Genomic DNA, 27,030 nt, shown 5'->3' with positions numbered 1-27,030 from the left:
TAAGTAATCATGAATTCTCTTATCTGAGCAAAGAGTTTCATCCTCACACAGATTTGTTTCCAAGCTGAAGAGCACAGCAGCTAAAGTTTGGTTCTCCTTTTGAGTCCGAAGAACAGTTTGAAAACTGATATACAACGATTTCAATACAGTCTGATAAAGTTTTTTTTTTTTTGTATAAAAATAACATCATTTTAAGATAAGTGTTCAAGTTTCTGAACTTTAAAATTCATAAACATGTACAAATATGTGCTATGCCTCATAACGCCTGCGATGACAATATGACAGTGAGAAAAAATATTTTTCGTACATGTCATGCAAATAACATTCAGACGTTTTGTTAATGTTTAAACACTTTGATTACAATGGGGCCATACTGTCTGATTACTGATTTTATACAGAACTGTTTATATTCATAATATTATTAGAACTTGATGGGACATATAAGATCCTCAGTTTTTTTTATTTTTTTTAAGTCTTTCTATTCTTTCTTGGGTCAGAAAGACTTCTGTGTATATATATATATATATATATATATATATATATATATATATATATATATATATATATATATATATTGGTGAGATATACTGGTATATATAAAAGCATAATTGGCTATATGAGAGGAAACTGTCGCTCACGTTGCTCATACGTCATCAAACAGCGACATGACTGTTTATTTGGGAGCGCAGGCGTGAATTTGGTTTTCGTGCAGGCTTAGAAGAAGGGTAAGTAAAGTTCTTTTTTTTAATTACTTTTAAACGCTATATTTTAAATGTTTTTCTGTCATTATGTCCTTAGAAATGAACCTCCGACGTAACTCCTCGCCGAAGTTAATCTAGTTTAACCGGCTAATCAGAGAAACGTCACCAACACGTCTGTTGTTTTTTATGTTTTTAGGTTTTCCCCTCTGGACGCAGCGTTCTTACCGCGTCGCTTCTGATTAGCTGTCAACCTCATGAATCCAGTAATTAGACGGAGCCTTCCCCCGTCTGTAAGGAGCCTCCTGACAGATATCGGTCCGAAGGAGGAGAAGTGGGCCGACCCGGAGGATGAGGCGGAGGCTGTGTCCAGAGATGGAATCCTGGTTCCGTCCAGAGGAGCTGGAAAAGAGGAGTTTATTTCTCCTGCGACGATTCAAAAGGAAAACACTGCAGAGCACCAGTCTAACACCAGGACTAGTAGGGCAGTGTGTATGTTGTGCAATTGTAAACAGTCTAACTACACCTGTCCACGCTGTAACCTTCAGTACTGCGGTTTGTCCTGCTATCAGAGGCCAGAGCACTCCGCTTGCTCTGAGGAGTTTTACAAGGAGTCTGTCCTGAAGGAGCTCAAGGAAATGGGGAAAACAGAGGAAGAGGGGAAGAAGAAGATGCAGGAGATTCTGCTGGGACTGAGGCAGAAAGCAGAGGCAACACAGGGGGGTATGGAGAATGTATTAAAAGAGGCGGACTTGGTGGGAGAAGGAGAAGTACAGGATCAAGTGCAGGTTTTGGAGCTTCTGTCCAGGTTGGCAGAAATTCAACAGTCTGGAAGGGAAAACATACCAGAGATGGAGGCTATTCTAGAGAAACTTGAGGAGATCGGAGGAGCAGAGGCGGCGCCTGGAGCTGCTGGTGAGGATGCAGAAGGAGAGCTTGACTTGGCTGAGCGACTGTCCGGGCTGGACATAGACAAGCTTTCAGAGGAGGAGCTGTGGGAACTTCTTGGTGAGAAGGAGCAGAAGAAGTTCTTGGGTCTTCTGAAGGGGGGGGATCTCAGTGGGCTGGTCCCTCTGTGGAGGCCCTGGTGGGAGAAGCATGAGGAGGAAGGCAGGCCGCTCGTCCAGGTACTTCAGGAAGAAGTAAACAAACAGAAGGATAGAGATGATCAAGTCAGTATTTCACAAGGAGAGAATCAGAAAGGAGAGTCAGCTTTTAAAATGAACAAAAGTAAAGGAGGAAAGGGAAAAAGTAAAGGAAGCTCGGCTGGAGGAGTTCCTCCAATATCTGTTAATATTCCAAAGTTGAGCTCCTTATGTGCAAATCCATCTCCTCTGGTTTGCTACAGTATAATAAACGCCCTTTATGGCTATGCCTTTTCCTTGTCTCTGTTTAACGGTGACACTGATTCGCTGATGTTCGAGTTCTGTGACATGATACTGGCCCTGTCTGAGGCACTGAGCTCAGGCAGGGTGTTCAGCTCTGTCCAGGATGCTTTAGACAGCGGGGAAACTCTCATTCTGCGTGGCGGTTACCTCAACAGGGAGGATCCTCTCGCTCCGGCCAGAGCAGTGGAGGCTGTGGCCCACATCCTGACAGGCAGGGACAGAGGAGACCCCTCCGGTTACTGCCTGGCAGCCTTTAGCCAGCTGCGAAGTACATTCTCTAAAGCCAGACTAAAGCTGTCCAAAGAGGGTGATGAAGGGGTGAGGCGACATAAGTACTTCCAGGTGGGCAAAAAATGTGAATTTTTTCAAGCCTGGGTGAAGGACAACGCACCGCAGGTTCAGATACTTGCTGTCGAACTGTGGGGCGAACATGGTAAAAGAGAGAGTGTGAGGAGCAGCATAGAGAAAACAAAGACTGTTGTTGAGGAGAATTTGAAGAAAGAAAAGAGAAGGAGGAATGATAAGCTCATTGAGGAGCTGAGCTAAATGTTTGTTTTTTTACACAATATATAATTAAATAAAATATTTGGAAACATCCCTGGTATGTTTGTGAATTTAAATGAAGTAAGGTTCATTTCTTGATGTTTCAAACAACTAACAATGGTTGGTATGGGATAATTACCAGTATCTTCCACTGACCCTCCCCCACTTGTTGCTGCACAATAAGAGTAACCTGGTACAGCGAAAGATTCCCATACTTTTGGTGTCCTATAAGAAACATAACTTAGAATTTTTTTGAAATTGTGAAAAAGAAGGATAGTTATTGTGAGGAAACTAAAAAATGACTCGCTCGTCACTCTTAATATCGGTTTGTTTTTCAAAACTGGAGTTTCTATGTTACAAGCAACATGATGGTGTGCTAATATCAATTGTTAATCCCTGAGTGATGTAAAAATCAAAATAAAAAAAAGGAAAATTGTCAAATATTCTGCAAAACTTTTTAATTACTTATAGAAAAATGTAGGATTTTTTTTTACTTTTGTCTGTTTTATTAAACTGATAATGAATGTGGATTTAATTATTGCTAGTTATGTACCCTCAATTCTAATCCCATGATGAAATGGTTCCTAGATTTCTGCCTTAAATACAACATGAAATGTCTGAAAGTTAAATAATAGCAACGTAATGATTGTTAGCATTGGCCTCTAGCCATCCCTACATTAATTGCATGGAGCTGGAAGCATGAAAATCTTCCAAGTCTCTTGATGTGGAAATAAGGAGCCAAGTTAGATCCTCCTCAATTTCCTCAAACATTATTAGGAAGCTATAAGAACACTGTGCAGATTAGTGCCTCAAAGGCACCTAAAATACACAGACAAAATTTAACAAACTTGTGGAAAATACTAAAACCCTTAGAAAAAATATGCACATTGCACATACATGTATGTGGGTTTAGTCCCTCAAATGGTTTGTTTGATTGTCGTCTAGTGTATGTACGTGCCTCTAAGGAGGGGTCCATCAAACTTGAAACTTGGCACAATTCACAAAAAAAAAAAAATGCTTACCTAAGTGCCAAAGATGACTGATCTGATTCATCATCCAGAGAACACTGCTCTACTACTAATAGTCAAATGGTGGTCTAATTAATGCCACTGCATACAGCACTTTGATTGGATGTAGCAGCACAGTGGGAACCATTAACACAAAGACCTCTATGTTCTGTTCATCTGCTAATCTGCACTGCAAAAACGATCTCGAAATAAATAAAAATGCCTTAAATTAATTAAGGCATTTGAGCAGGTAAATAAGATTATTTTCCAATGGAAGGAGTATTTCTACTCTTAAAATAAGATTATTTGACATTATGCACTTCGAATAAATAAATGCAAATATTTTTTCTTTATTGAAATGCAAATTGCCTTGTTCAATTGGCAAAAAGTCTAACTTATCACCTCAAATTAAGAAAAATTGCACTTTAATGACTTATGTAGATTTATATTTTTTTTGCAGTGTTAGGGTCACATGAAGTTTTGGTGGTTGGGATTTTTAGCTTCAGAAAGGAGGACTTTTCTACCCTATCTGCGACTTTACATGGACCAGCAATTTACAGCTGGGATTCTGTTTTCCCCAGCTTATAATTCATATTAATAACAAAACACATAATGTAAATAAAAAAAAACTTCATGGACCATGCAATCACAATACCACAAGATAATTTACTGATTGTGAGCACATTTTATGTAAGAATAAGTGATCTTATAACTCAAATAGGAAATAGAATAAAGTGCAGAAACAATATAATAGAATAAGAAATTAATGTATAATTGCAAAGACAGCTGTGCTTGCCAACCCGCTATTAAAAAAGAAGAAGAAGAAAAGGAAGACGAAGAAGACAGCCGTGTTCTTAGCTTGGGTTGGTACTCTCGCGAGATTCTTCCCTCCGAGTATGGTCACGCGGTGTGAGAGTTCCTTCATGTTGTATCAGAAAACATGGCTGCGCTCTTGAGATCAGCCCGGTTACTCAAGTTTTCCCCTTCGGCTTTGCTCCAGGTCCCGAGGAGCAGGAGAAGCGGGCCGCCGCTCGGTCGCTTGTTTTGTGGGGCTGTCGGGAGTAGAACCACCGGCGTCTGTTCCAGACAGGTCGGCCCCGTCTCTGACAGCGTGAGCAGGTAGGTTGCTGCAGGTTAGCTGGGACCCACGCGTGAAGCCGGGATGTCATTGGAGTTCAATGACAAACACAGTAATATACAACGGACAATACCACCAACAGCTTTGCACTATGGACTTTAAAATTGGTATTTTTAATAAAATAAATGTATCATACGCAACCGTCTTCTTCTGCAACCCTTAGTAAACAAAGCTCCTTTTTATGCAACGTTGAACGTTGTGTAACGTTGGGACAGCACATACAGCTCTCCTTACTCTAATTTGACTTTTTTGTCTTTTCTTTCACATAATACACAGAGACCAACCGTTATATCTGTAGCATGTTAGCTTTTAGCATGAGGCTAACAAGTCAACGTTGTGATGCTGTAGCTAGTCTGATGCATTTTAATATTTAACAGTTTTCTTAATTTTATTATTGAATATATAAACTAACACTTCATTCTTTGACCATTATAACATATAACAACTGAATAGGTAACTTCAGCAGGACTGTCATCCTTCAAGGTCATAGCTCATTACAAAATCACAAGCTGCAAACCACTGTGTTGTGGAAAGCTAACTGCATTTTACTCTATGCACACCAGCAGAACATGGTGTGGGGCTGACTTTTCATTACAGGAGAAACCTAAAAAAAATGCAACCACAGCTTAAATAGAAAGATATAGAGGGATTTAGTTTAGATATGTTTGGGTTTGAATTGATAATTAAAGATGCTCTATATCTAACATTATATGTGATGGAGCTTTAGATTAATCGTAAAGAAGAAAGAGCAAAAACGTTTTTTTGTGGTACAGCTAAGGTAGAAGAGAAATACTTGAAAAGACTGGTAGCTGCGACTGCAGAAAAAAGAACAGGCTCTATCCAGATTGTCATTATTCTTTTTATTTAGAATTTATTTGTAGTAACTCAAAAAAAAAGTGTATAATCTTCCTCCATGTGACAGTTTTTAAATACTTTAATTGATCTTTCATTTAAAACCCCACTATCATAAGCTGCATTTGTGGTTGAAATGGATAAACAAGTGGAAAAGTTCAGAAGGTCTAAATCTCACCACCTATGGTCAAATGTGAGCTGATAATTGCATTTCTCTAACTAAAGAGCTCCAATGATAAATAATTTTTTAACTTCCATCATCCTCAGGTGTGTGTGGCCTTACACTGCCAGCTGTGTGCGTAACTATGCTGTGGCCACGGAGCAGAAGGATGAGGCCAGCGTGGCGGTGCGCTCGAGGCAGGCGCAGCAGTTTGACTGGGCGCTGACCAAACTGGACAGCTCGGTGAGGAGGACGGGACGCATCACCAAGACCCTGCTGCTGCGCATCTTCCATGACATCTGCAGGACAGGTAAGCAGGCGGATCTTGGAAGAGTCGTATGGTTTCTTTTATTCTAGAATGCAAATATTAACTACCTCATAAAAGAATCAGATTTGCTTTTCCACATACTTGAAGATGTGATATCAAAATGAGAAAAAGCTCATTTCCCAATAAATTTCTTTGAAACTTTCGACATCTTTTTGTCCATCATCATTGTGTTTCCTCCTCTTCCTGCAGGTTATCCCAGTGGTAATCAGGCCTTGCTGCTGCTGCGGAGCTGTGGCTCCTTGCTGCCTGAGGTTCCGATGGAGGAGCGAAACGAGCTGGCACACAGAGTCTGGGATAAGATGCAGGAGCTGGGTGAGAAGCTCCCGCCCCACTGCAACACCCTAGCATAATTTTTAAAACCATCACACTGTTTACAGCAGATTCTTCGTTTATTGCAGTTATTTGAACCTTGTGCAGTATACATGTTTTCACTTTGCCTTTATGGTCAAGCTGAACATTTGATTTATTTATTTTTATTTTTTTTCAGGGGCTCAGTATGATGTCAGTCACTACAACGCCTTGCTGAAGGTTTACCTGCAGAATGAGTTCAAGTTCTCCCCCACAGACTTTCTGGCTAAAATGGAAGCGGCCAACATCCAGCCTAACAGAGTGAGTATAGCACAGAGTGAAATCCAGGGGTTTAGAAAATGAAAGATTTTCTCATCATAGTTTATTGAAGAAAACCAGCTCACTAATGAATGTTTTTGTGCATTTTGTTTTTGTAAAAACATCTTTTATTATTTTTTGTTGGTCTTCATTTTTTGTTTTTAGACTTTATTTCTCCAATAGCAGGCTGTTTAGTTATTTATTTATTTATTTATTTATTTATTTATTATTATTTTTTAGTTATGATCTAAGTCTTTGGATTATTTTTTTTTTTGTCAACAGGTCACCTATCAGAGACTGATAGCAGCTTACTGCCAAAATGGAGACATTGAAGGAGCCAGGTGAGCAAATCTGTTGTTTAACTTATCTAGGAAATCATTTAGATTGTTTTTTTTTTTTCTTAAAAAAAAAAAAAAAGGAAATATAAAGCTTTTTTTGGTTTAGTTTTCCTCTTAGTGGTTTTTCTTACCTTAAATGTCATGTTTTAGATCCTGTCTAGTCCAGTCAGGGATTATTCAATTACTTTATTAGTTGATGATTATTTCAGCAATCAATTAAATGTTTCAAAGCTAAATTGTTCATTATTTTGGTTCAAAATGTTGTACGGTTCTAGATCCAAACTGGGAAGAGATTTATTCTAATGTTATGAAGTCTTTTATAGAACCGGTTAATTAAATCAGAACCAGGCCCGGTTAGCTGTAGAACTGCTTCGCTTGAAGTTTTAAAATTGCTTTTAATGTTTTTCTTGATATAATCTCTTTGCCTTGTGTGTTTCTTATTAATAACACTACCTCTCACAGTGTATAATAGATCTTGTCTATTTGCATCTATCCTCAGCACCATTTTGGGTTTCATGAAAAGCAAAGATTTACCGATTACAGAAGCGGTCTTCAGCTCTCTGGTGACGGGTCATGCACGTGCAGGGTGAGTATCTTAGTTGTTGATCTGTTTATAATATAAATTAAATATTTTTCATTTGAACTATATTACACAATGGAGAAATTAACTCTCTGCATTTAAGCCATCCCCTTTTGGGAGCAGTGGGCTGCCACAGCAATCGGGGGCTAAGGGTCTTGCTCAGAGACCCAGAATGGGTTTTGAACTCACAACCCCAGGAATCCATGCCCTAAGGGGATAGCCCACTAGGCCCCCACTCCCCCAGTAACAGTAGTTTTGGAGTAATTCGATTTAAAAAAAAAAGTTTCCTTTGTGCTGTGCAGTGATATAGAGAGCGCCGCCAACATCTTGTCTGTGATGCGTGGAGCTGGAGTGGAACCAAGTCCTGACACCTATGTGACGCTTCTGAATGCGTACGCAGAGAAGGGAGATCTAGAGAATATGAAGAAGGTTTGTGCTGGCACCATTCAGAGTTAATAAACATGGCACCCATTCAAAACAATCCCATCTCTTAAAGTAAATCTGGGTGTCTCATTTCTCCAGTGTTCAGGCCTGCATATTCCTCCTTCCCATCATTCATTTTACTCTGTAACATTTTCAGACTCTGGAGGCAGCAGAGAGCGCAGACTGCAGCCTAATGGACAGAGACATCATGCAGGTCATTTTCACTCTGGCTAAAGCTGGACAGCAGCAACACATACCAGAAATGGTCGAACGCCTGAGGCATGAGAGAGGCTACATACCAGGTACATCGTTACAGTTTACAGCAAAGCAAAGACTAATAATTCAGACCTTTTGCTGATGTTTTATTGAGAGACCTGAGATGAATTTAAAGTTAATAAAATCTATATTTTAGTTGATTTTTAAATTGTCTTTGAAAGTCGACTGCCCATTTGCTTCGGAGTATTGTTGAGGTAATTGGAGGCAGTGCTACATAAGCTGGAAAAAACATGGGATTAGATTAAAGAATCTTGACAAAATGGGGATTAGAAGACTATTTGCACTTCTAGGCTGTTAGCTCTTATGAAGGACATGCGGCGTATGTCAGCTAATGATGTAACACCCGCGACTCCCTCTTGGACGGCAAAACAAACTGCTGATGCATAGAACATGACCGGCTGCTATTGCAGATTGGTAAGGTACCAAACAGGAAATAGGCCTAGTGTAGAGTGGATCTAGATTTGACCAATCAGAGGCCTCCTGTCTGCTGCACCGTCTGCGGCCACCTACAATTTTGGAGAGGTGCAGCAGAGTGTCTGCAGAATAGGCGGGGGCATATCTGCGTTCACTGTGACACGCACGCAGATGACCTGGTTTCTGATTATAAACCAGCCTTAAGCCTAGAGAGCAGCCAGGCTTTACTATTTCACCCAAGGATAAGCGTCATACTTGTAGTCTAAATGCATCGATGTTCAAGAGCGATATGAGAAACTCTTAATGTCTGAATGTTTAACATGTTAGCTGTTACTATAGCTCGGTCCACCATGTTCCCCTCCTTCCAGCAGCATGATGCAGGCTCTCCCCCACTTGGTATACAACAGAGGGCTCTCTAAACTTCTATAAGCCTTCAGCGCTTTTCCTGAAACTAAGATTGGTGATTCAGCAAACAATTGTTCAAGTCATGTTATGTGAGATAGGAGATATCCGACAGATGGGACTCTTGAATAATTGAAAACAAGCTAGCAGGTGAATTATAGGTATCCTGCACTGCAGCAAAAGAACATTTTGCTTTGTAGTCCTGTTTTATTTTCCATTTAAATGTGATATGTAGATGATGGTGGGATGGCAGATTATCCTCTGACGTTGTTATATCTCTGTAGTAAACATCTTGCTGTATTATTATGCCAAATGCAGGTGGTTTCACGCTGTCCATCATGGTAGCATAACCAGACAGCAGTCAAGTTAGTGGATGTCCACTATATCATTGTCCAAAGTTTATTTCCTTTGTTTAATTTTTCCTTATGTATTTTTTTGTTGCAATCCTTGCCCCCATTTCTGGATTCCTTTTATCCTGTCCTCCCTTTTACTGTTTCTCTGTTGTCTTTTCTGCCTTTTTTTCCCCTCCTGAGATGATTAATAATCCAAATTAAAACCCGATTAGGAAACTTGACTTTTAAGGACTAAAGGTCTGAGAGCTCTTCAAATACTTCTACCTGAACTTAAAAAAAAATAACAAAAATGTAATGTTTTTTGTGAATAGTTATGACCCTATCCAACTAACTGGCTTATGTGTCCAAATGTCCTCCTTTTTCCCTCCAGATGCCATGAACTTGTGTCTGAGCCTCATCACTCAGGGACAAGAAGATGTAGCTTTTAGCCTCCTGAAAACATTCCCTACTCTACAGTCTGATAACAGCGACTCGTCGAACCTTGGGAACTTCTTCCTCAGACACTGCGTGAACATGGACACGGTACGTAAGAAAAAAACTAAACCCTACCTCTGTTTTGTCCAAGAAAAAAATTCAGTTAGACCCTCCAAGTTTACCAACAGTCTCTGTAAACATTGAGCATTTCTGATGATTATCGGATGTAATTTTTGACTGGAATGTTTCAGGCACTGGAGAAGGTTGTTCGCTATTGCAAAGAGCTTCAGGAGTTGCACCTTCACTCTGCACCAATCACCTTCACGCTGTCCTGCGCTCTTGAAGCCAAGAAACTGGGTGAGACACGTTTTTAGACTGAAACTCTTTTTTGCTTAAATTGTAACTGAAACATAAAATAGTTTTTTTCCATGATTTTTTTGCAGGAACATCTATGGAGCTGATGAAGTTACTGAAGGAGCAGAACTTGCCTGTTAGACCTCATTACTTCTGGCCTCTTCTTACTCAGCCTTTGAAGGAGAACAACACAGCTGGTACACATACTGTTTGGTTTAAAACATCCCATATTTTAATCTTAACATACAGTCTTACCATTGAGTGAGAGGCTAAAACATATTTTTGTTGCATTAAGTGGTGCAAAGGCAAGCTTATTTATATAGCATATTTTAGGAGCATGATCATTTGAAGCAATTGAAGTGCATTTCAGTGTTATACAGATAACACAAATGGTTAAAGAGAATTAAAATGAATAGTTAAAATAAGAGGATTACGTTAAAAAAATCACCAATAAAAAATGGAACAAAAGTCTGACCAGAAATCTAACTATTAATGTTTAGATGGCTCAATCAAAGGACGCTCTAAATAAATACATTTTTAATGTTGATTTAAAGCAGCTTAGGGCTTCAGCACTCTAGGAACTAAAAGCTGCTTCCCCATGTTTGGTTCTTGGTATGCAGAGCAGATTTGACCTGAGAGGTCTGGGTGTTTGATTTTGAATATAAGCATTTTAAAGAGTTGTGTACTAATAGAAGTATATTAATGTCTACTCTGAGATACAGTGAGCCAGTGTAAGGACCTAAAAACTTGAGGGATGTGCTTCACTTTCTTAGTGTTAGTGAGGATATGGGCTGCAGAGTTTTGGATAGACTGCAGCTGTGTTTATGATGGCTACTAGTTTAAGCAGAAGAATGTAGGTACAATGGCAAAGATGTTTTATTCTTTTGAGAATTGAACTTCTGTCATGGCAGCCTTTTGGAAATCTGTGTCTAGACATCTAAACTATGGAGCATCTGCTTTTAAAAGCAATATTGCGATAAATAAGACTTGAATATATATATTTTTTTCCACTAAGTATAAATGTTCCTTATCCGGTCCTACTGTTAATAAAATCAAACCCAACTTAACAGTTAAAACTCCCAATTGGAAGATTGTTGGTATTTAATTTATTTAAACAATTTGATGACCAAAATAACTGTTTTTAGTATTTTTTTTTTCAACCTGTTTAGCAACAGGTTTTGTAAAGAGGAATGGTTGCCAAGGAGTTTGTAAAGGATCTAATGGATACATGTAACATAAATGTCGATAATGCATATCTTACTGATTATATATTTTTGTAAGCAAGAAAGGCATGCTTAGGTCAAGGTTGAAGAGAAACGTCAAATTTTCCTACTCTGATTTCATGGGAACATGCCTGTTATTATTCTTTTTTGATTTTTAGATTCTAATTTGTAAATATAAGTTAGAAGTTAAACTACATTGCATAAATTACTTATTTCAACCAATCAGGTGGTGCCAATAGATGAAAATGGTTTGAGATCTAAAATAACAAACTGAAAAAGTCAAATTCTTCTTAATTTAAAAAAAAAATGTCAAGCTCAGGGTATTTGGGTGACTTGGTTATTCTTAAATGTTTTGACAGTTGCCGATGTATACTGCTATCTCTGTATGAGGAAATACTTATAGACCCACATACTAACTATAATAATTGTTAGCATAAGCTGCAAATCGCAGAATAAACAGTGTGAATATATGAGAATAACAGTCAAGACAGTCTGTAAACACAAACAAATTATCAGAGCTGAGTATCAATCTGGGTTTTGTAATATGTTTTTTTGAAATAGTATAAATGTGAGGACCAGCTCGGGTCCTCAGTAACATTGGTTCTGTGGAGCTGGAAGCGATCCAAAGCAGTGTTTTCTGGGAGTCCTTCATCGCCACATACAAATTTGGTTTGTTAAGAGAAATTGGGTTCTAATACAGTTATTTGTAGGTAAGAGCCTCCATATTTAGTTTTTCTTTGAATTTTTGGTTGCTTGGTCTATTTTCAGTCTCAATCTTGTTACTGACCATGACAGCGTACTGGGCAGTATGGAGATGCAGAAGGAAACGTACATGGCTTATCATCAAAACCCCAACCCCTTTACAGGAGAGCAGAAATCCTCGCCTATTCGGCCAGGCCAACAATTCACTTTAATGACCCCCCCTTTCAGAGACTTAAGGCTGATTTATACTTCAATTCTAGGTCATCTGCGTAGGTGTCGCGGTGAACGCAGAGAAATCCCCGCCCCCTCAGCAAACACTCTGCTGCACCTGTTCCAGATTGTAGGTGACCGCAGACATTGGTGTAGACAGGAGGCCTCTGATTGGTCAAATCTACATCCCCTGTAGATTATGTGTATTTCCTGTTTTGTACCTTACCGGCTTGTTTTGTTTGTATGACCGCGATTGTGGAAACGACTTGTGATGTTGGAAAAGCTAGAAGAGCGAGGTGTGCGAGAACGCTGGGACCCTTTTTCCACCTGGATTCCTGCTCTTTTCCGCCCTCAGGTGCCTCAGTTGGTGGACAAACTTGCCCCCATTTCCTCACCGCCTCGGCCGTACCTAGACCCACAGCTAGTTCGTGATTTTCCCCTTTGCGTTGTGCCGTGGAATACACATAATAATAATAATAATAATCGATGCAGACCACGCTTCAACACTGAGCATAAATAAAAAATGTCTGTGTCAAACCTGCGACAAGCTCACTGCGGCACACTGCTGCAGGAGTATAACCAGCCTTTTTAGACGGGTATGGGGCATTGCAGGCCCCAAAAGAAGCCAAAGGACCCCCATTCCGAAGGGGTTAACCCCTTCTTCCATTTCAATTTGCATGTTTTCAAAACTATAACAAGGTTTTGATGGGCTACTGTATAAAATCTCAAGCTCAACGCTATTCTTGACATTTTGAATTGAAAAACCTTCTTAGATGGGAAGAAAAACGTCTTCAAACTTGGAAACAAAGTCCAGTGGATTGTTTTTAACTTTCTCAGAAGAGAGAGATCAATTATTATTATTCAGTTAATCTTTTTTCCTTTGTCCACTTTTTGGCTGGGAGCTCTTAAGAAATCCCACTGTCCTTTGAAAGGAGATATCCTTTGCGTTTATGTTTGCAGTGTCAGCAAAGTAAGGGGGAAACAATCGATAGGTCTTCCTATAAGACTGCTGGTAGTCGGAATAATAAACGAGCCCAATTATTATCTTAAAGCTTTGTGCTTTTCAGAAACCATGGCCTTCCTGAACACAGCGCTATTTACTCACTAAATATTTAAACTTACAAGCTTTCTCCTCTTCCTGGTTGTAACTACAGATGTTTTTGTTGTAGCCCTGAGAGCATTAAGGAGAAGCATGTTATTTAGTAAGTCGAGAGCCCTCATTCAGCACTCCTCCAGCGTTTGAACTTGCTTGGTTTAGTGGAGAAATACATTATGTGCCACTTGGTTTTATTTATATTTTTAAAGGAGATGGGGTGAGAGTCAAGCCAGTTGTAAATCTAAGCTAACATTTAGCCCCAGTTAGGTTTGTGAGCCATGAAGCTTTTAAAAAAGTAGACACATCTTAATCTGAAAAAAAGAAGCTTTTTTTTTTTTTATGTTGGATCTTTTTTTTCTGAAGGCATACAGCGGAATATAACATCTTCTTTACCAGAAAGAGCTTTTAAAGGGGAGTTTTTACTCAAATATTCATGACCTTTTGAGAGTGAACCAGCTGGGACAGATTTCAGCAGGCTGGGCCAGTGAAGGGCGAAGAGGTCTGATCCCTGCGTGAGGGGGGTGAGAGTTTCTGTTCAAATACACACTGTGGCTTCTCTGTAGAGACGTGCTTGAGCACATTTTTTTTAAAACGTCCCATTTCCTGACACTTTGGCTCCACCAGTAACAGTCTAATCGAAGCCCTTAGCTCTTGTTCCTTCAGCTATCATGTGGTCCACAGTGACGACTCAATCATGAGTAAGAAAGGAATTCCAGACAGGATGTTATTTAGATGATTAAAGTCAAAATGGGACTAAAACCGTCTGGGGAAAAAAACAGCTTACACAGATATATTGGACGGCTAAAGCTGTATTACATATAAAAACAATAACTGTAAAGATTTATATTGGTCACCCAGAGTACAAGCAATTATGTGTGTTTGTTATTTGAGGAGAGCTGGGCTTATATGGCACGTCAGGCAAAGCATTGTGGGATCCCTTATTTCTCCTTTGTGCCATTGAGGGACCTTGCAGGTTCTCTGGTAAAAGAGCTATGATGGGAATCAAGCAAAGCAAAGTTTGCACATGGCCTTCATGCTAAAAGCGTTTTTTTATTAGAGGGATAGTGGAGGATTTTCCCAAATTTTTTAAAAGATCCGTCCTCTCCACAAAAAAAAAAAAAAAAGACATTCACAAGATTTGCAATTTTTACACTATGTCTGAAAATGGGGGCGAGCATGTAGGTCGGCCTTACGTAAACATATCAGCAGAATGATTGACAGTTAGGAGGACCACTTATTTTGATGATCCTTCGGAAAAAGAACATCCTCCACTATACCTTTAATGGATGTAGTGATGCTGTGCTCTATCTAGATCAGGAATGTCAAACTGGTTCCAGAAAGGGTCGTGTGGCTGTAGGTTTTCTTTCCAACCAAACAATAGCACACCAGCCTGCATTCATATCATCAATTCATCATGTTAAGATTGGACTCCCTTGATGAGATGACTGGAGTCTATATTGTGGGGATACTGCAAGCACTGTTTTATACTTGTACACTATTTTGAAAACCTTTACCTCCGTTACTTTAAGTTGATCAGCCACGAAGTTCAAACTCAATACGTTGAAGTTGTTTGGAGACATATGGAGGTTTAGGGGCATGAATCCCTTTGCTCTGTGTGCCGATACTAACTAAGCAGAAGCCGTTCAAAGTGGTGCACGCTTTCTGTTGAAGGATAACCTCCTGACCTTTGCCCTTTGGTAGGGAGGCCTAAGCTGTCGTGTTGGTAGTTTTGCTTCAGTGGGTTTCCTTGGTTCTTTTGTCAAACCACATTCATCTCCCCATACAGGACTTTATCTGTCTATTACCGTTATTGCACACAGGGTACTGGGAGCTCTGGTTTTAAAGCTGCTTTCTAGTTAAAGTGAAGTCAACCTGAAGAATTTCTCTACAAACAAGCACTAGAATCACAAACATGTCTGTTTTTCCAAATTTTTTTCCACTCATTTGTTGTTTGGGATGACGCTGTGTGAAAAAACTGTCTTGGTCACAGTTTGCAGACATCTTGACACTCGTTAGGACTCAAAACTCATTAGCTTGTGCTTCCTCTTCAGCAGCAGTTTGGTTTTTAAGTGCTTCGTGTTTGCGGATCTCCAGGTCTCTCTTTGGGCTTTTTTGAAGCAATTAATAAGTGATGGATTTTTTTTTTTCTCCTCTCGTCAGCCGGGTCGACGGCATCTGAGCTGGCAGGGGGGTGAAAACTGGTCAGACTGGTGTTTGTGCCGCAGCAAATTGAATCTTCCGTGCGGTCAAGACTTATTCCCCGTTTGACTGCTGAGATGTCTCAGCGGCTAGCTTTGGCTGCCTGGAGGAGAGGTTCAGATATGAGTGCAAACATGTTTAGCTAGACTGACTTGAGCTCCAACCGCACCGTCAGACATCATCCATTTACGTATCAGAGTGGAAAAGGGGGGAAGAAGGAAAGAGAGAAAAGTGGAGAAACTTCTCTCTCGCTCACACTTGCTTGTTTCCAACAGTGTTTGCCTTAATCCTCATGAATCATGCAGCCCACCCCCCCATTCGTTGGCTGTAGGAGGCAGTTGTCTGGGGGGGGTCGGTTGGAGATGACTTTCTGAGGGCAGTGCAGGTGATGTGACTGATGCAGAGTGACTTGATTTCATGTAAATGCGAGCGCTCTGAGGGAATTCACTTTGGATTACGCGCCCCACTGTGCATGGCCCATGAAATATTAAGCCTCGTGTCACTTTTTGTCCACAGGTGTCACTAGCGGGCAGAGAGGCCGATGCTGAGGAATGGGGGGGGGGGTTCTGTCGGTGGGAGGAGGGGGAAGAAAAATCCCCGTACATGCTGATGAGGTGTGGATTTGGTGGGTTTAGCGAAAGCATATGCTTGGCCCTTCTCGCCACCTGCCGCTAGCTAGCCACTGCTTGTCAGTCCTTGTGACACAATGGTCTCTTATAAGCTGTGACACAGCAAGCAGAGGGAGGGGGGGGGGGGGTCTCTCACCTTGCCTGTTTTTTTGGGGTATGAAAGGTTTTAAGTTTACTTCTTTTTCATTTTTGATACATTCAAAAATGAATTATTGTAATTTAAATTAGTTATTCTTGTCCACCTTGCGTTTGCCTTCTAGCATAAAATCCCACATTAGGTAAGGCATAGGCAAAGAGAGACAAGCCAGATGGTGCTAGAGGAGAAAGGAAAAGGGAAGTGACAGGTACTCATGTTCAAGGACAGGACAAGATGACAGCCACCAGTTCCCTCCTCTCCTCTTCTCCTCCCATTTCTGTGTCCCCAACTTCCCGTCTGTGACAGTTAACCTGGAGACATGAAGCTGATGGTGATATCTTGTGACCACTGCCATGCTTAACTCACTACTTTGATACTTCTTGCCTGGATATAACATCCGGTTTTTATGCTGAACGTCCTGGAGAGGTCTCTGTTCTTCACAGCCCGTCTTTGTTCCAAAACCTCTTTGTAAATGCCTCAGACAGCATAACATTTGAAATTCAAGAGGCTCAGGACCTGGAAGGAAAGTTAGGTAAATAATACTTTGGAATATCGCTAGCCATTCATTTTAAATGTTATTACAGCAGATGTACAATATTATCAGTATCTGCTGATATTGGCTTTAAAACTATCAGACATTCCTCCACAATATAACTAACTGATATGAAAGGAGTTGTTTTTTGTTAACAAGTGAGGATTATGCCTGCAGAGCTGTAGGATCACATGCAGTCAACTTAATGGATGAGTCTGCCACAGGAGAGAGATTCAATGACTGGAAATGAGAGAGAAAACTACATAGTATATGTAAGTAGGAAAATTACCTGTATCAGTTATTTACCAATTCATTTGTAAAATACCCACATATCAGGTTTCTGCAAATAATCCAGTATAAGATTAGGTCTTGTAAGATAAATAAATGCTAAATATACAGAATTCCATGCTAATGAATCACTAGCCTAAAAGAGACAGATTGCAAAAAACAAAGGTAGCAACGTAAGTTTTTCTGGCCTGATTTCGCAATAACCATAGAGCCATCTCCAATACGAACTTGAAATTAAATGCAGTACTCTCCTTAATCACGAAGAGGGCGCTAAACAAGACATTTTAGACAAATCAGGATTGCAATAAATGATGCTTAAATGATCAAAATAAAGCGTGCACCATATAGACGGTGCTATAAGACCAAATGGAGAGTCCATTTGCAAAGATTGCGGGGGTGAATTGGCCTTTTAAAATTAAAATGCACTGTACAGAGCTTTTCTGTTTTTCAAACACTTTCCTCTTATATGTTTAAAAACTAATTTATTTATACTCTTGATTCATTAATCAATTACTCAAAAATAATCTGTAGATTAATTGATAACTAAGATGATCGATGGCAGCTGTCCTAGAACAGATTTGTTAAAAATTCTCCAGAAGTGGCTGAAATTTGAGATTTTTTCATTAGACAGCCTTGACTTTTAAGTTTTGCTCCAAGTTTATTTAACATCAGATTTAAACACCTTGTGCTATAGCATTTCAATAGGGTCCTTACTAGAAATATTATTATCTAGAGATGGACTGCCTCTCAACTAAAGCTGGCGTACACCCTTTTTCTCTATAATGTAGAAAGTGATTCTTTTGTTTGGATTGCTCGGATATTGATCATGGGTCTTATGTCAACAATTTTACCCCAAATAAAGTTGAAATCTTGACATTTGGAAAAGAAAAATAATAATTGAAGAAGGTATTGCTTAAAGGCATGACTAGCAAAATAAAAAAAAATCCAATAGCCCTCTTATTGCATGAATTAAAAGTGCTGATGAAGGTGGAGGAGGCCGGAAAGCACGTGAGAGACATCCAACTTCTACATTCAAACTTCCTGCTCTCCATTTACTTGTTCTCAGTCTGTTTGGCTCACCATGAAAGTGACTATGGATTATTCAGGAGGAAAGCAGGTGCTCCATCTCTTCGTTCATAAAAAAGGACCGTTGAAAGCGATTGTCGGAGTAAGAATGAATGAATGGATGGGTGGCAGAGTGGATGGACTCCTCCATTGAGAAGAAAGAAGAAGATTGTCTGTTGACTTTTTTGTGAAAGATGGATAGCGAGAAAGGTAGATGAATGAGTGATATGGAGGCAGGGGAAGGGTGAATGGAAGAAGTGGTTCAGGTACCTTCTACCTGGGTAATGTAGCTTAGTTGCAGGTTTTAATGGCATATAAAAGCCAAGAACTCATCCTTTATTTATCCAAAGAGCCTGACAGGTGAACACAAGCCCCCAGGAGAATAAACAAACACAAAGATCTCTCAGTCTCTCTCTATATATACCACATATGCTGGTGTGTGAGAACTAGAAGAAGCACTTAGGAATAGTCTTTCAACATCAAGGTGTATTAGTAATATTGATAAAGCACATAATGCTAGTGTTTTACCACCATTCCCCAACAAGTGCAAACATGTTATGTGTGTTGGCTCTTTTAAGCCTCTGACTTTTTTTTTTTTTACGGGGCACGCTCCAAGACATGATGCAAAGTGTTTCTTCCATTGCTGAATGGTTTTTGTGGCTCTTCCATATGCATGTGGCTGCTTTGGCCAGCTTTCCTGAGGCAGGACCTCAGGGTTCTGCTGGAGAACAGGGTGCAAGAGTCCACTTGAGACCACGTGTGTGTCTATGCATGCATATTTTTACCCAGCAATCTGGGGGAGGACGGAAAGGAGCCATTAGCGCTATGACAGTCAAGGGTGTGGGGTACTTGCACAGCTTCAGGGTGGAACTGCAGAGTAAGAGTAGTAAAGTGTGCATGCTGGGAGAGACAGGAGCTGTGGTTTTTCTTCATTTTAAATGAGAACATGCATTAAGTTAATAAAAAAAAAAAGACCCATTATAACCTTACACTATGGTAAGATAACTTTGAGTAAAAAACACAACACGAAAAGGCTTGAACCTAATGCCTTCTGGAAGAAAAAGGAACATTTGGTAATCAGATGACTTCTAAAATAATATAAAATATTATTTAGAAGTTATTTGGTACTTTGATAATATTGGCTTAAGATTTTTATCCCGATATTCAGATGCTTTCAATCCTAAAAAGAAGCATTTAAAACTTTGTATTTAAAAGTTCTTCCTTCTTTTTAGCACTACAACCACTTTTGCATAAAGCCTGGCACCTGCCATGCAAATAATGCTTTACAATGAGTCAAACCTTCTTTTGGAAATGCCTTGATATTGATAGATGATGCTAAGGAACTATACAGGGGAAAGGTTCAAAAGGTGATGAGTTTTAGTTGGCTACCGATTATTTTGATATCAGTCTTACTCTCCAGTATGTGTTGCCGATATTTTTAGGCTGATTCTTGGAACCGATATTCTTTGTCTGTTTTTATTTACAGGAGAAAAATGACACGGTTAAAAAAAAATGTGGTACAAGTTCTAGTTTAAAAAACTATGTAGCAAATTAAACAAAATATTTAAAATGGACGGCAAATAAATCAGGATGGCTGTGCAAGATCGTATGGAACTCATGAATTGACCAAGACATCTGTGTATCAGCCAATACTAAAACATACAAGGAACAAAAACAAGCTATATCGGCATGATGTATCACTATCTTTGATCCCAACAAGACTAACTTTATTATCACAATTCTGATCTTGAAGCAGATTTAAGCCAAAAAAAAGGAACAAACAGCCACCAATATAGGCCTTTTAATTTCTGATTGCATCCGGTCACTGACTTTTGGAGCATGGGTGTAGCAACAGCGGACAGAAATCCTGGCTCTGAATAGGCCAGAGATTTCGCTCCAATTTTATTCTTCAAGACGTGAAGCTTAGATCCCTGCTGAAATGTGAGGTTTCTCTTGGAACCTGTCAGGATATCAATAGACTTCAGCGATGACTTTCTGTTTTTTGTTGTAGGTGTGGTGGAGGTGATGCGAGGCATGGAGAAGCTTGGAGTCTCCCCTGACCTCGACACATTATCCACCTACGTCCTGCCTGTGTTCCCCAGCTTGGAGGCCGCACGTCAAGCACTCAAGGTTAACAAAAGCTGGCTACACTTTATTCTCTGACTGTTCTTTTCTTTTTACTGACTGAAATGCTCAAATGTCTGTTCAGGATTCAGGCGTCTCTGTGGATTCGGAGGCCTTTCTGTGTGCAGAGGTTCGCACGTCGGCTGCCAGCGACCTGGCCAAAGTCTACGCTCTGAGTAAGCAGTACACAAATGCATCAACTCTCATCGACTTCATCAAAGTCTAAAGAGTCCGTGCCCCATCCTAAGCAGCCACCATCACTGAGGCTGCTACCTCACCTGCGGGCTAATTGGCGGCGTGTCTGCACTTAAACACACAGACACACACATTTACCCTCTAACACCTCTGTGCTCATCAGGCCTTTTAAGGGATTAGTCTGTGTGAATTTGTAAACAGCGTGGAGAGCTTCGTTCTGCAGAGGAGAGCGAGATATGAAGGGCTCCTAAATTATGGATAGCTGCTCCCGTTGTCTGTCTTTCCTCCAACAGCGTCAAAAACCGACCATACGTCTCAGTTTAATGTGAATCGAGTGGAGCTTATTTAACATGACTGCTGGCGTTTTAAAAACAGCATCATGTTTAGTAAGCATTTTTTACATATATGGCTGAATATTGCAGCTTTTAGCAGCCAAATGGTATAGAAATTAAGAATATGGATGAAACGGACCAAAGCAAATCAAGGGAAAGGTAAATTAGAAAGGCCCTGAAAGTGAAAGTCAGGATTTAAAAATAGCTTTTTGCTTTGAGATGTTTGCTACAGTAAAAATAATAAATAACCATCTTCAGTTCCTTTTTTAACTGCTTTGCATAAGATGTGGGAGAGCTTTAAGAGATTGATTAGGACAAAACAATCAGAGGAGCTACACTTTCTGAACCAGTGATCAGTCTGTGTTGATGTGCTGTTTAATTTTTCCATTTTTTTTGGTAACTAACAGTTTGCTTTCTTCACTTCAGTATCCGATCCCTCCTTCCCGGCCTTGGATCTCAGTTTCTTCCGCAGCAGCCTCATCACAGGCTTCAAAAAGTGAGTCAGTTAGCCTCCTCATCTGTTTGTTTTTTCCATTTTCTGCATCACTTCTGCATTTTGACATATTTGGCCCCTAAGAGCCCCAGCCTGGGGTTTAATGTGGCTCTATAGAGGTCACGACAGCATATGCTCACAATGTGTGTGAATGTGACATGTGTGGCCGGTCGCACCATCCATCGGCGGCTGTGCATGGGCAGCTGCAGGGAGAAACGCTGCATCACGCACACGGGCAGATATACACGGGTCCCTCATACATATGGAGGCCCTCACCCCTCATGCTCTCGCCTCAAAGCTCTGCGGGAGATATGCAAAACAGCAGATGCCCACCACTATCCCCCGACTTCTGTGCTGGTTGCATTTTCTCTCATTCTTTCTGACACACAAGGGGTTAGCCTTAGGACCAGCGTCTGACTCACAGGCATTTTCTTGAAGGGGTGTTTATGAATATTTACAGTTTAGCACTACACGGCTGCACAAAAACACTTGGGGGGGCTCAGAGCAACGCTGGAAGTGAACCAAGGAGTCAAGTGCTGACTTTCCTGCAGGGTCTTAAGTTATTTCTCTCACTTAGCAAAAATGTGATTACTTAAGCTTCACTTTTTGCTCCTGGTTCAGCTGGTTCAAGTTCATTACAAAACACGCCTCAACTTTTTTCATATTTCTGCTTGTTGGAGCCAAATTCATGCATAGTTTTTAATTTCTTTCTACAAATTTAAATCTGAAAATTGTGGCATGCGTTTAGTTTCATAGATGCGGTAGGTTTCCCTACAGCTGTAAGTCTTTAGGGTGTAAGAGGTTATCGTTAACTGAAACTAACGAAATGATGAAAACTTGAATGAGAAAAATAAACTGAAATAAAGATAAAAACTCTGCATAAAAACATGAAACAAATGCACTGAATTTCAGCAGTAATTGTGCTTAGTCTTCATTTGTTTCTTTATTATAACGCAGTAATATGAGGTCTAGTTTCCAGTTTCTTTTTTTGCTTTTTTTACTGTTCCTCAGTCCGGTCATTTGTGTTGCTGCAGTAGTTTGTCCTTACCTGGGGATTGATTTCTGTTATCTACTTTTTTTTTGTTAAGTTTTGCTGTAAGACATTTCATATAAAAGACTAAAAACTATAATAAAATTTAATAAAGAATAAACTGAAAATAAGCATTTTCAAAAAAATAAGTAAATCCAGAAAAAAAAACTAATAAAAATTTGCAGTCTAATTAAACAGTGCAGGTATTTATCAGATTTGCACATCTAGCTGAGGGGCACTGCAGCAGGAAAAGATGCTGGTCAGTGAACGACGCCATACCAAAATAACTTTAAAGTTAATGCCTTTCTGTTTTGGTTTCTATCAAACACGTATAGTAAGTACTCCTCCCAGCTTCATCCAAAAAACATTGTTCTGTTGCCTTTCATGCCTGCAGTGCACTAAGATGTTCTTGGGGTTTTACAAAATCAAAATGTGGGAAGATTGAATCTACAATGTCTATGAGAAGAAGTTTTGAAGTGTATTTAGATCCGGACCTTATCCAGCCTTCCAGCAACTTCCACCAGATGCCACCACACCATGAAGCTGCCGCCGCCTCTCTTTATTCCTCCTCACATGATGCCCTAAAGCTCAGATTCATGGTGTTTTACCTCCTTGTGCAAAGAGCTGCAGCTTCCTAACAGATCCTCTGACATGTGAAGTCTGGTGAATATGTTGCAGTGCATGAATCTGGATAGATATTCTAAGTCATCTTTAATTATCAGCCTTTTTCTTGGACTCATTCCTTTTCCTCTCCTCTTTTCGCTTTCCTCTCTCACACACACACACACACACACACACACGTCTCTGATGGTTAGGTTGCCTGACAGGGTCGTAATTGGTCTTGTCACTTTGGGAGCGTTTGCACATGTGTGTGTGTGTGTGTTTGCGAGTGCCATGTCATCGCTGTGCTGGACCTGCCCCTGTCAAAGACAAGGTCAGGGGATAATTTAATCATTAAAGACCTCTTCTTCTCTCCTCTCATCTTTCCCTCTCTCTCCTTTTCCAACATCTCGCTGACAACGGCGGAGATGTCACACATTGTCATCATTTAGCCCGTAGAGTGTGCGCGTGTTCATGTGTGACTTTGCGTCTTTTGTGGTTTGCCAGAGTTTTGTTCCGCCGCCTCTCATCTGCTGTATTGTGGGCTGAAGAGCGTCAAACAGGGAAACGCGTCGCTCCAGCTTCATGTTTGCTGTGTTATGCTGTCAGGTCACCAGCTGTGGGGAAATAATCCTGCCGCTTCTGAGACAATTTAAATTTGTTTAAGTTTTTTGCAAAAGAATAACAGAAAAGTTGTTTGATTTTACTGGATCTAAACTACCTATTTGTAAAAATATATATTTTTTATTCTAAAGCTTCTATAAGAGCAGATATGAATTAAATGTCTTTAGACTTGATTGTTTTTCTAATTCCAGAAAAGTAAATGGGTTTTCTTTTGTGTTTTGTGACCAAAATTATCAAACTGCATTAAACCTCATGCAATTTTTATTTTTTGGAGGGTTTGGGGGAGGCAGACTGGTTGAGCTGCTGCTTGTTTTATTTATTGTCCTCTACTGCCCCCTGCAGGTCTTCTGATGTGGACAACATGGTGAAGGTAAGACTCAATGCACCCCTGAAAACAAACCTTGAAAAGGAATGTTAAACATATCAGATTCTATCAGATCCTCTGCTGTATATCTTAGTTTTAATCAATAACTCATCAACATTGCTCTCTTAAAGTAGCAGTTTTATGTTTTTATTTCTACTTAATCTTAGAGATAGCATCACAACACAGTAGAAATGTGAAACGGAAATTTTCTGACTGCACTGAATACATAAAGTGGCCAAATAACCATTAAAACAGTGGTGTAAAGTAGAAGATGTAGAACTGCATAAATGAAGATATGAAATTCTGCTGTCCCCTCTTGATGCATTCATGCAGTGCTTAGAACATACAGCTTGAACTTTTTTCTCATATTTGGTCACTTTCCAACCGCTAACTTTAATGTGTGGTTTGATTTTTATGAGTCGGACCAGCACAAACTTTTACGCTATAGCTTAGTATAGCTTAGTGGCAGGGAATTCCTGTTTTTAATTTTCCTCACAGAAACGTAATTAAAAGCAAGCAATCTATTCAGTTTTTTTTTTTTTTTTTTTTGTCTAAATTTATCCCCGTAGAAAACAAATAAGGCTCCTTAGAGAAAGCCTTAAGTCTTTGTGGAGGAAAACAAATTTTTGCTCAACACCCTAAAAAAAACGTCAACTTTACATCAAGCATGGTGTTGGCTGCATTGTGCTGTGGGCATGCTTTTATTCAGCAGGGAAAGGAGGTCATTTGAAAGAAAAATAGGTAGAAGCTGCTAAAGGTGGAGATTTACAGTCCGCCAAACATTGATTCATGGGGTGGATTTGAAAGCCACATTTCAAGTTTCTTTTTTTTCTTTTTTTTATCACTTAATCATGATCTGAGAAAATGTTTTTTTTTATTTTTATTTTGATTAATCAAACATTAAATTAAAATGTCCTATTTAATAGAGTCCCAAAAAAGCAACCCTTTCTCAAAATCACTTTAAACAAATGTAAGATGAGAAGAAAGTTCAGACGATCATCTGTGAATGTTTGAGATAAAATACACCAATCAAAGTTTGGTGTCTGTCACATTAAACCCCAGTAGAATCTGCTGATGTTTCTGTTCGTACGACGAAAAAAAGAAACTTCTCAATCAATACTTTATTCATAAAGACATTGTGTGTTTATGTGCTAGACTAATTTGCTGTTCTTTTCCCCAGATTACTGAGCTGCTGTATAAAGACGAGCGCTTCTCAGCTGGAAACTCCAACCCCTCTGGTGAGAAAACCCTTTAATATGCAGACACCATCCTCATTTGTAGCTTATATATGTTCTGTTATTCTTTGACTTCTAGAATTTCTACATTTTTGCGTAGGTGAGAAGGATCGAAGCAGCTTTCCTGTGTGTCTGCAGCAGCTGCGTCGTATCAGTACAGAAACTGTCAGGTTGCACAGACGACCTCCTGCATGTAGTAGATGATAAAATGTCTGTTTACATCCAGGCTCTGTAGCAGTAAGCTCATGCTCGGCCCACTTCTCCTCATGGAGCCGTCTGTACGTTTTGGTCCATTATGGGTTTGTGTGTTTGTCAGCATGTTGATGAAGAACCTGCTACTCGCAGAAACAGAGCCTGGCTGCTGACGCAGCACCAACTCCGAGTGTGTATGCGAGTCAGGAGAGTCTCCAGTGCAGAAGCTGGTGTGTGCGCGCCAGTGGAAGCGATGGAGACTGTTATCCGTGTCACTTCCAGTTAGACTACATCTGCGTGTGTGCATAAGCGTTGGCGGTAGGAGGAAGCTGTCACAGCGAAGCCCCCGTACGTTCACTCAAACCACAGAGAGAAAGCAGCTTCTGTCAGCAGAAATGACACAACCTCACACTCTGCAGAGGTTACAGAAAAATAGTATGAATGCACAAATGGACAGTGTGACTGACACTGTGGCAAATGAAATTTATTTCCCAAGATGACTGCTCACAGTGTGTATTCTTGTGTGTTTTCTGTGCAGAGGCCACAGCATACTTCCTTTACAACCTGTTCGACAGCATGTCAGAGGTGCAGGTCCAGGCGCAGGAAGATAAACTGAGAAGCTTCTTCAATCAGCTACAGACTCGGGTACAAACTACAGATGTTCATGTTTTATTAAAAGATGTGAGGTCAACTGAGTTTTCCACTAGAAAGGATCCTTTTATTTAGTTTTTTATTTGATTAAGGCTTTTAGTAGCTGCTTTTATTCATATATTTAGTTTGGATGTAAAAAATAAAAAGTCTAAAAGCAGAAAAAAAATCTAAATTTATTGTTAAATGTTTGAAAACAAGAAGTGAGTTTTGTTATTTATTAAATATAAACAAAAGTTGTAAAGCCAGTGAATCTACACAGCTCTGAATAAACTGCTATTTGCTTTCTGTCCAGCTTCACCATCATATTTAATTTGCTGATTGTTTTATAGAAAAATATAAGAAAAAACGCATGCCAGACTGAGGAATGGCTTTAAACTAATAGTTCATCCCAGTGGTAAGATTTAAAAAGGAAAATGGTTTACATTTTTATGATTTGCAAAATATAGGTAGGTCTTGCACCAGACGCCACCATTCCCTGTCCACATTGCCCAAGACTATTCCGTGCACAGATTGGCCTGATCAGCCACCTGCGTACTCATAGACTCTTAACTTCCCCAACCATTGGATGAATAGATGGTCCTCGTCGTATCGACGGACAAACAAGAGGTCACTGACCACCAGAAACAAACCTGAATATCACTTCATTATCATAACAGCTAAAAAAAAAAAGAAACATTCATAGTCAAGACGCACCAGTCAAACGCTTTCTGACAGATATGTTTCTTTTTTTCTAATTTGATTCCCTGTTTCACCTAAAGCTGATATGCAGATTAAACTCAGCAATTACATATAACTGCATACAGTACATACAGAGATGGCCAAAGTACTCACTTTCC

The 27,030-nt window shown here is 39.8% G+C and overlaps 2 protein-coding genes across 2 annotated transcripts in view; both read left to right on the top strand.

Moving 5' to 3' along the window:
* The first annotated feature begins 650 nt into the window (after positions 1-650).
* znhit2 (zinc finger, HIT-type containing 2) lies at positions 651-3,098 on the top strand. Its single transcript, XM_015378177.1, has 2 exons — positions 651-725; positions 898-3,098. Exon 2 carries the CDS (start codon positions 956-958, stop codon positions 2,630-2,632), a length of 1,677 nt encoding a protein of 558 aa, XP_015233663.1. The 5' UTR covers positions 651-725; positions 898-955; the 3' UTR covers positions 2,633-3,098.
* Positions 3,099-4,576: 1,478 nt separating this feature from the next.
* lrpprc (leucine rich pentatricopeptide repeat containing) overlaps positions 4,577-27,030 on the top strand; it is a 72,373-nt gene continuing 49,919 nt past the window's right edge. The window contains exons 1-17 of the mRNA XM_015378212.1: positions 4,577-4,755; positions 5,894-6,096; positions 6,304-6,426; positions 6,602-6,723; positions 7,003-7,061; positions 7,558-7,644; positions 7,941-8,067; positions 8,219-8,363; positions 9,877-10,028; positions 10,172-10,277; positions 10,364-10,471; positions 20,366-20,484; positions 20,564-20,654; positions 21,432-21,501; positions 24,095-24,122; positions 25,297-25,354; positions 26,082-26,188. Coding sequence (XP_015233698.1) covers positions 4,577-4,755; positions 5,894-6,096; positions 6,304-6,426; positions 6,602-6,723; positions 7,003-7,061; positions 7,558-7,644; positions 7,941-8,067; positions 8,219-8,363; positions 9,877-10,028; positions 10,172-10,277; positions 10,364-10,471; positions 20,366-20,484; positions 20,564-20,654; positions 21,432-21,501; positions 24,095-24,122; positions 25,297-25,354; positions 26,082-26,188 — 1,884 coding nt within the window. The remainder of the gene's footprint in view (positions 4,756-5,893; positions 6,097-6,303; positions 6,427-6,601; positions 6,724-7,002; positions 7,062-7,557; positions 7,645-7,940; positions 8,068-8,218; positions 8,364-9,876; positions 10,029-10,171; positions 10,278-10,363; positions 10,472-20,365; positions 20,485-20,563; positions 20,655-21,431; positions 21,502-24,094; positions 24,123-25,296; positions 25,355-26,081; positions 26,189-27,030) is intronic.

The sequence above is a fragment of the Cyprinodon variegatus genome, unplaced genomic scaffold, assembly GCF_000732505.1.
Source record: "Cyprinodon variegatus isolate N-32 unplaced genomic scaffold, C_variegatus-1.0 Scaffold166, whole genome shotgun sequence".
Taxonomy (NCBI): domain Eukaryota; kingdom Metazoa; phylum Chordata; class Actinopteri; order Cyprinodontiformes; family Cyprinodontidae; genus Cyprinodon; species Cyprinodon variegatus.
The sequence above is the reverse complement of the archived record's forward strand: the minus strand, read 5'-3'. Positions and strand labels throughout refer to the sequence as shown.